The 8,999-nt window shown below is 35.6% G+C and overlaps 1 protein-coding gene across 1 annotated transcript; it reads left to right on the top strand.

Moving 5' to 3' along the window:
* Nucleotides 1–203: 203 nt before the first annotated feature.
* LOC125665203 (endoglucanase-like) lies at nucleotides 204–5,795 on the top strand. Its single transcript, XM_056152135.1, has 3 exons — nucleotides 204–328; nucleotides 4,778–5,032; nucleotides 5,403–5,795. The coding sequence occupies exons 1-3, from the start codon at nucleotides 295–297 to the stop codon at nucleotides 5,744–5,746; spliced, it is 633 nt and encodes a 210-aa protein (XP_056008110.1). The 5' UTR covers nucleotides 204–294; the 3' UTR covers nucleotides 5,747–5,795.
* The last annotated feature ends 3,204 nt before the right edge of the window (nucleotides 5,796–8,999 follow it).

Below are 8,999 nucleotides of genomic sequence, written 5' to 3' on the forward strand. Positions count from 1 at the left end.
AGAATAGTTGGGAACTCTGTGCTTTGTATCTTAGTGACGTTTGGCGGCTGTAAACCTCCATGTATTAGGTTATCGCACAACCTAGCCGTTGAAGAGTGAGCGACGCCAATGTTTTCTGCTGATAAATATATGTTGCAGTAACGAGGTGGATAGTCAGGACGGGTTAATGATATAAATGTACAAATCTGATAAGATGACGAACTTGCAGGTTAAAATTCGACACGAAACGACCTGTATAAAAGGACCTAGTACTCACCGAGTCACATAAAGATAGGCAATCTACTCACAGTCGACATGAAACCTATGCTAATCGTTCTTTTTCTGACTGGTAAGTTTCGTTCCATTATAAGGCTGGGTGTTGTATTTTATTACGCTTTAGTAGTTATTATTTTAGTAGGCCCTTGGGTCATGAACTGTGATCACATGACTTTAATAAATGTGGTATGACTTTAACGAGGTGCTCTGTACAACTGTGGTATAACTTTGATGTTCCTTGAGTGAAGGTCATCGAATAAGTTGATTCCAATTACCCAAACAGGGATTATTAGTTAACTAGTCATCTAGTGACCTGGTACGGGATGATACCAGGTATAAAACTTAGTGACCTGGTGTCATCCCGTACCAGGTCACTAGATGACTAGGTAACGAATTTACCCCACCGATGACCTATTATGATAATAAGCATGAGGCTATTGCGTACCAGAACTACAGACAACACTGTACCATAAATGTTCCTTGTTCAAAGACTACTGTATTTAAACAAACTTTTGCTTGGACAAACATCACACCATTATACGTATTCATCATACCATTATACGTATACATCATACCATTATATGTATACATCAGCGCAAATATACCCAGTGTGATTATCAGTAATTTCTTCTTTTTTTCGATCTCGTCTGCTGCCAAACTTGCAAACCGTTTGGCCGCCATTGTTGTTGACAAATGCAACAAGAAAGATAACTCGCAAGGAAGCCTGGTATAAATTTTGACGGTGACATGGGATAGAATATCCCACGTCTTCACGTGACCGTAATGAGCCAATCACTATTCAGGATCTCCCAACTAACTTGTTAAAGGTGGGGTAAATCATACTCTGAGTGCAAGAATAAATATAAAGTTATCCCAATTAAGAGACTCGTTTACTTTTGCACCATAATTTCTCGATGATAACCGTATTTAAGAGATGTCATGTTTTAAATGATTGCTGATAGTTAAGTGCTACTTTGATACGGTGGGGTTTTTTTAAGAGGAGGTGGTGTTTTTATTCATCTATTATCTTTAGAATGTGGTTTTGTTTGTTTGTTTCCCTTCTGTTTGGTTGGTATTTTTTCAACACGTGATATTTTTCTTGTTCCTTTCAGGTCAAGTGAGCTTTATTGATTGTCAATTGTTTGTCGTCTGTAAACTTTTGACATTTTCAACTTCCTCTCCAGAACCACCAGGCCAATTTCAACCAAACTTGGCATAGAGCATTCTTGGGTAAAGGGCTTTCTAGCTTATTGAAATGAAGGACCATGCGCCTTCAAAGGGGGAGATAATCACAAAAAATGCAACAATAGGGCAATGTCATTTAAACGTCGTCTCAAGAACCACTGGGCCAGAAGAGCTGATATTTACATGAAAGCTATCTGACATAGTGCAGATTTCAGTTTGTTAAAATCATGACCTTTGGGGATAGAATGGGACCACAATAGGGGATTAAAGTTTTAGATACAAATATACATTTGTATAGTGGAAATTTTTTTAAATTTTTTTTTCTCAAGAAACACTGGACTAGAAAAGCTGAGATTTACACGAAAGCTTCCTAACATAGTGCAGATTCAAGTTTGTTAAAGTCATGGTCCCTGGGAGTAGGATGGGACCACAATAGGGGATCAAAGTTTTACATGCAAATATACATGTATAGGGAAATTTTTTAAAGATCTTCTCAAGAACCACTGGGCTAGGAAATTACAAATTTACATCAAGTTTCCTGACATAGTGCAGATTCACGTTTGTTAAAATCATGGCCCCGGGGGTAGGATAAAGCCACAATAGGGAGTCAACGTTTTACATACAGATATATAGGGAATCATTAAAAATCATCTGAAGAATCCCTGGGCCAGAAAAGTTTACATTTAAATGAAAGCCTCGTGACATAGCTTAGATTCAAGTTTGTTAAAATCATGGCTCCTGGAGATAGGATGGGACCACGATAGCGGATCAAAGTTTTACATACTTGGCTACATGTATTATATAGAGACAATCTTTTTGAAAAAAATCTCTAAGAACCATTGGGCAAGAGAAGTTTATATTTACATGAAAGCTTCCAGACATGGTGCAGTTTCAAGTTTGCAAAAGTCATGGTACTCAGGGTTAGGTTAGGCCGACAATAGGGATAAATGTTTTACATGCGAATATATATGGAAAATCTTTGAATGTGGGCCAAGGTAACTCAGGTGAGCGATATGATCCATGGGTCTCTTGTTTCAAATTGTTGTGCTGTTTTGGGTTGGTTTTATTTTGGGGTGGGGGTTGGTGATGATTTTTGTTGTAATTATTTTACACAGATGAAGTGTCTGTCTTGTTGCAACTGGTGCATTAAAACACATCAAAATCGAAAGTTATTCCTTGAATCGACAATTATTTTCTTTTTATACTTAAATCATGATTTGTGCTCAAAATGTGGTGTGATCTTGTGCATTGGTAAAGTTTTCCGTCCAATTTTTCGTTTGATATATGCATCAAACAAAGAATTATAAGTTTCATTTCTTAAATCAATATGAGAGTAAAGGCCCTTCAAAATCTATATATCAATATTTTTAGAACACGTGAATTTTGTGTGTGATCTAGATATTATTTGCACTACATCTTTAGACCGCATTTCCTCTGAAACTTCGTGATGTATTTGTTACTTTTATTTACACTCGATAACAATAAAAACTTACTTCATAGAACAACAATTCGAAACGTACTGTCCACAAAAACTTTGGGGACGATTTTATGGTACGAACGAATTTAGGGGTCTCGACGATACAATCAAATGCCTTGGACAGGCCCATCAAAATTGCTGCTGACAATCTGTTTTCAATCAGAACTTCCATTCTGTCTTCTATGACTTCCAACAATACAGTTTGACATCCATAACTTGGTGGAAATGCTGATAAGAAATCATTGAAGTGATACTTAAAATAATCAACTAATGGATGAATTGCTCCTTGTTGTCGTTTTTATATTACATGTATATGTTATTTATGCCTCCTCCTTACCAAAACTCAAGAAAATTCTAATGTTGTTGAAAGTGTATTTATTGATCAACAATTCAACATGTATAATAGAGACAAAATGTAGCAGATCACGTGACTAGAAAAAATGCCACTAACTAATATCAAGTGTACTTCGGTCAACAACTCAATTGCAGGCCTGTTACATCATAAAAAATACACCTATCCAATATTCATATTTTACCGGTATTAAGAAGAGAACAAAGGCAACATGTATGTGAATAGCCAATAAGAATATCAACAAAATAATGTGCAAAGGTGGGTCATCGCCCACAAGTTGAGAAGTTTTTTTTTTTTTTTTTTTTTTTTTTTGGTATTATAAAAGTGTCCAATGTTTTTAATATACAGTAGCCCCGTGGTGATCCGGGTAAGAATAGGCCCAAAGTACCCCTTGCTTATCGTAAGAGGCGACTGAATGGGGCGGTCCTTCCGATGAGACCGCAAAAACCGAGGTCCTGTGTCACAGCAGGCGTGGCCACAGCGATTTTTTTTCTACCCACTGGTACTGGTACCGGTACCCATTCAATTGGGAAAAATAGCGTCAAAATCGAACTAATTGGGAATTTTTAAGCTGAAAATGAGCTGACAATTGATCCTAAAGATAAGCTGAAAATAAGTTGACAATTTATCCTCGGGATATATTAACTGGAAATTCATCTTTTCCGTGACGTGTTATTAAAATACTTATCGAATCAATATTTCATAGTGGTCTTTTTGAAATAATGCCATCGACAAAAGAGCATCATGTAACAAAATATAGACACCATATAGTCAACATTGTTTTGCTTCCTCTCATTTCTTAGTATGACACATTCTTTCAATATCAAAAAAATAATGAACCCGTGAGGATCCGTGTTCGAATATGTCCTCAGTACTCCTTGCTTGTCGTAAGAGGCGACTAAATGGGGCGGTCCTTCGGATGAGACGCAAAAAAATTAGGCCCCGTGTCACAGCAAGTGTGGCACGATAAAGATCCCTCCCTGCTCAAAGACAGAAAGCGCCGAGCATAGACTTAAATTTTGCCTCCCTTTAACGGCAATGGTCACCATTTGAGTGAAAGATTCTCAAGAGAGACGTTAAACAATATTCAATCAATCAAAGATTTAATGTATTCTTTCGTGTCTAAGTTGCTGATTAAAAGGTGTTCCTACGACACTGATTCAAAACTGTTAAATATTTTTGAAATTGAGGTGCATGCACTTCTTTGACAGGTCCTATTTTCATTGGAAGCACGATGACTTGTTTAATTGCGTTCATTTCTTACAATAAAGTCTATTGGATTTTATCTCTAATTTTTCCTCTCTCTCTCTCTCTCTCTCTCTCTCTCTCTCTCTCTCTCTCTCTCTCTCGAATTTTTGGGGAGTGGCGCAGATGATGTATTTTTGCTACTTAAATCTTTCAATGTCTTAAAATCTACCTCATCAAAAAATAGCATTTCAAAATTATGCAGCTTTAGCCGGTTATCAATATCATTACCATGATACATTGACTTCTTTCCTATTATTTAGTGGTAGGATATGTGAATTGTAACCAGAAATGCCAAGGGTCACCCAGGATGTACAATGGTAAGCGATGTGCCTCCACAACTCGCTATTCTGACTACCACAAGGGGGCGTGTGGGTGTGGCCCTGCTTCGGGAGACAGCCAGTTTGGATGGAATCACGACCACTTTGTGACGGCACCCAATCAGATGTTCTTTGACGAGGGTTATGGGGGTTGGTGTGGACAGAGATGCGGAAAATGTGTCAAACTAACCACAACAGGTATGTAATCCTCACAACAAACTGACCACAACAGGTATGTAATCCTCACAACAAACTGACCACAACAGGTATGTAATCCTCACAACAAACTGACCACAACTAGTATATGTCTATAGATATGTGCACATACCGGGTATCTTTGCACATCTTTTTTATACATGTACATTCCATGTATGCTCATGTCGTTCATAGAAATCTGTGCATATACGAGCTTTAGGTGGTGGACGGTATTCCGATTGTTCGGTTCCGAAATGACTTTAATTCAAATAAAGTCAGTATGGTATGGAGTCTCATAGTAATCATAATTAAGAGATATTCGAGCATGAATAATATCTATTACGTCAACATAACGTACTAACACTTGTTACAGGTGGCTGGGTACCAGGACAGGGGGGGCCAGGCCCTACAGGAGATTCTCGTACTTTCATGGTAACCAACTTGTGTCCCAACGTTTACCCCAATCAGAACTGGTGTAACCAGGGGACTGGTCCCTATGGCAACGGCCACAACGATTATGGATATGTAGCTCACTTCGATTTGGAAAATGGTGCCAGTCAAATTGCAAATATGGGCTGGAACAACCCGGAAGTGACGTGGGAGATAGTTTCCTGTCATGGATCTAACACACCTAATGATGGAATGTACCACCAATGTCAATGTAGTCATCAGGGAAAGCGCGCTCTGAACGAAACTCTGAATGGTTCTGAAAATTAACTCAAATACTGATCAAGCTATCATTAAAACAATGCACAGTTCCATTATAGCATGTGTTGTTGTAAGTTCATAAATGAAGAATGCATTTGGGGTTCGTTAAACCTTACCTTTATCATTATGTTTATTCTGAATAAGTAGTTAGATGAACACCAGCGCGGGAAATAGAAATATACAAATAAATAATATTGCATAGTTGAAACATTTTGAATGCGTATTTGAATTGTTGCGCACGTGAATTGAATGAACGATATCTTTAATGGAAGTTTCACCCTCCTGTGACATCATAAGATTTCACAAAGTCAATGATTTGATAAGATTTATCCATGACAGGAACATGAATTTTGTTGGAGTATTTTCAATAGTTATTGTAAAAAATCTTGTAAAGGTGGGTCCTTAGTCCTGGATTTTTGGGGTTTAGGTAGCATTTTTTTGTTTGCAATCAATAGATTAAAATTCAGAGTAATGAGAAAAGGCAAATTAGTTAAGGATTTCCATATTTATTTTCATTACAGACACTACTGAAGTAGTATACCCCTATGTAGATTTTTATGAAATTCATTGGAAACACTTATCTGTTGTTATTTTAAAATAAAAACCAAAAAAATAATTTAAATTGCATTTATTTATCAGGAAACATGTCAATAACTAAAACACATGTTATTTTCAATATGTTCATCAAGTTTTAGTATAATAAGTGCAAAATTATTCAATTAACCTTATTCTCCAAAATGTAAAAAAAAAAAAAACAAATATAGACACAATTTCCTTATAGCATGATTTACATATCATTTTTTCTGTTTATGTTAGTAGATGTACATCTGTTATAGTGATTTATGGGGAAAAATCCATACCTTTCCTTAATAATTTCAAATCTATAGCTTCCAGAGTATGTATACCCCCATAAAAACCCTAAGTCTGGCACCATACAACTGAGCTATTGAAAACCACTCATGGACTAAAATTGTATGTAATTTCATGAAAAGCTTAGCTTAGCTTAATTCCTTCTCTCCTCGTGGAGAATAGGGCCATGAACAAGTCCTCTCCATTTAATTCTATCCTGGGCTGATCTTGCTGCCTCTGTCCATGACCCAAAACCTAGTTCTTTCCTCTCTCTTTCTATTGTTCTTCTCCAAATTTTTTTTTTGACATTTCATGAAAAGACACAGATAATAATTCCTTATCACCTTGGTAAAATGTTTGTGAAAAATATAGGAAATCTATTGCATAATGGACTTGATAAATAATTTAATGAAAACAGAGTTATTGTCCTTGGATTCAATATTTTGAAACACATAATTAACTATTCAAATATAACTAAGACTTTTTAAATATTTTATGGCTAACAATTTTTTTTACAATAACTATTGAAAAAGACTCCAACAAAATTTATGTTCCAGTCATTAAATTATTGACTTTGCAAAATCTTATGACGTCACAGGAGTGTGGAACTACGTTAACCATTAAATATTACCAATGTACTAAATTATATATGAATAATCAATTATATATTTCAAAATATTGAATCCAAGGGTAATAATTCTGTCATTAAATCATTTATCAAGTCCAATATGCGATAGATTTCCTTTATTTTTCACAAACATTTTGTATATTTAAAAAAAAACCCAGTAAAATTGTAATGCATACTGTTGTATCGTTTTAACCAGGTTTTTTTTTTTTAATTTTGATAATTCTATTTATATTCAGCAATTTTGAAATAAAAAAAACCCGTATATGAGCAAAAGACTCTGGCATTCCGTACCACAGTTCTTGTGATTGGATAATCTTTGAAATGTCTAATGAAAAACACAACATTTTAAGTGAACATGCCATTTATTATCATGATCAAACAAATGATGTAATAAAACAAGTTCAAATAAAATGACATAATTAACCAAAATATACAAAATTCTTTGGCTGGGACAACTTGATACAAACAACTGTTTACTAATGAATAGGTTTGCAAATGAGCAAATGAAGATGTAAATTACACAAATTGACCCCAACATATATATACATGTACATATAAAAAACCCACTAATAATATCAAAAAGGGGCCGCACAAAAAAGGCCACAAAGCAATGAAACATGTGAACAAGTTGCATGTAAATTGCTGCGCCACCCAAGGAATGCCAGTTAAATGAACAAGACAAACACAGACCAGAATACACATAATAGGATTGAGTCAGGGGCTAAATCAAATTTACACATAAGACATACAAGTTTTACATATGTACTATTCCTTGACTGTGAACTTAATATCTTACAATGCTGTATTTTAGTAAATCAAAGCAATTAAAGTACTGAAAGACGGGCTTTGGTGAAATACTACATTGCATAGTCGAGGCGAATTTCTACCTCTTCATTTTGTTCCCGTAACTTTTACTTAGATTTACAGTACTGTAAATTCCATAGTAACAACTGATATATATCTTGAAATCCAACACAATATGTAGCAGTGATACGGTAAAACAATTTATTATATAGCTAATAAATAGTCTAATATAAAATCTGCGTAAAATCTAGAGAATGTTAGCGTTCAATATCCTGAGACTTTATTGAACACTAACTTTGCATTGCGTAAATTGTATGCGCCCGAAACATTCCGAGTATGAGCGTTCAATATTGACGTTACCGTAAGGTGGCAGGGGACAGTTTCTTTGGTTTTGAAACAAGTGGATAGGGGGTATACACCAAAGTCAGATTATGACAGACTAATGAAAAATCATATTTCCATTGTATGTCAATACTTGTATTTCATATTAGTGTAGTTAATAAATTATGACCCTAAATTACATGTAATCTATAAATACTGGTGCTGGTGCACAAAACATGCTCTAAGCAGGTTCCCCTTTTTTGCTTTGATTTTCCCTCATTTGGGCTAATCCGCACCACCCCCACACCATCACAGTACCAAACATGGGGATTTAGACACTGTGCACAATCAAGAACCCTATCTGCCCTTCTCAAAAATCTACCTCTCATATGGGGCCATCCACCTTCCCTCACAGCTACAGACCTTTTGCTAGACCCTGCATGTTTTCACCGCAATTTCTTCAGCAACTGACCACGTGTCTTAGTTTCGTATTTGTACCCATCTATATGCTAGGAATCATGGTGACACCTACATGTTGTATATCAACATTTTTACTAAGCACTCAGCTACATTTGACATGCATCCTAAAATTATTGTATACATTTTTACACATGTAATATCACTTCAAATACGGGGTAATTCCATTTTTTGAAAAAGTTG

The sequence above is a fragment of the Ostrea edulis genome, chromosome 10, assembly GCF_947568905.1.
Source record: "Ostrea edulis chromosome 10, xbOstEdul1.1, whole genome shotgun sequence".
NCBI lineage: Eukaryota > Metazoa > Mollusca > Bivalvia > Ostreida > Ostreidae > Ostrea > Ostrea edulis.

Bases quoted from the DNA above. Each gene is read 5' to 3' on its own strand.
- LOC125665203 (XM_056152135.1), top strand. From the start codon at position 295: ATGAAACCTATGCTAATCGTTCTTTTTCTGACTG. The intron at 329-4,777 runs GTAAGTTTCGTT...CCTATTATTTAG, and splicing joins AATCGTTCTTTTTCTGACTG to TGGTAGGATATGTGAATTGT. The intron at 5,033-5,402 runs GTATGTAATCCT...CACTTGTTACAG, and splicing joins TGTCAAACTAACCACAACAG to GTGGCTGGGTACCAGGACAG.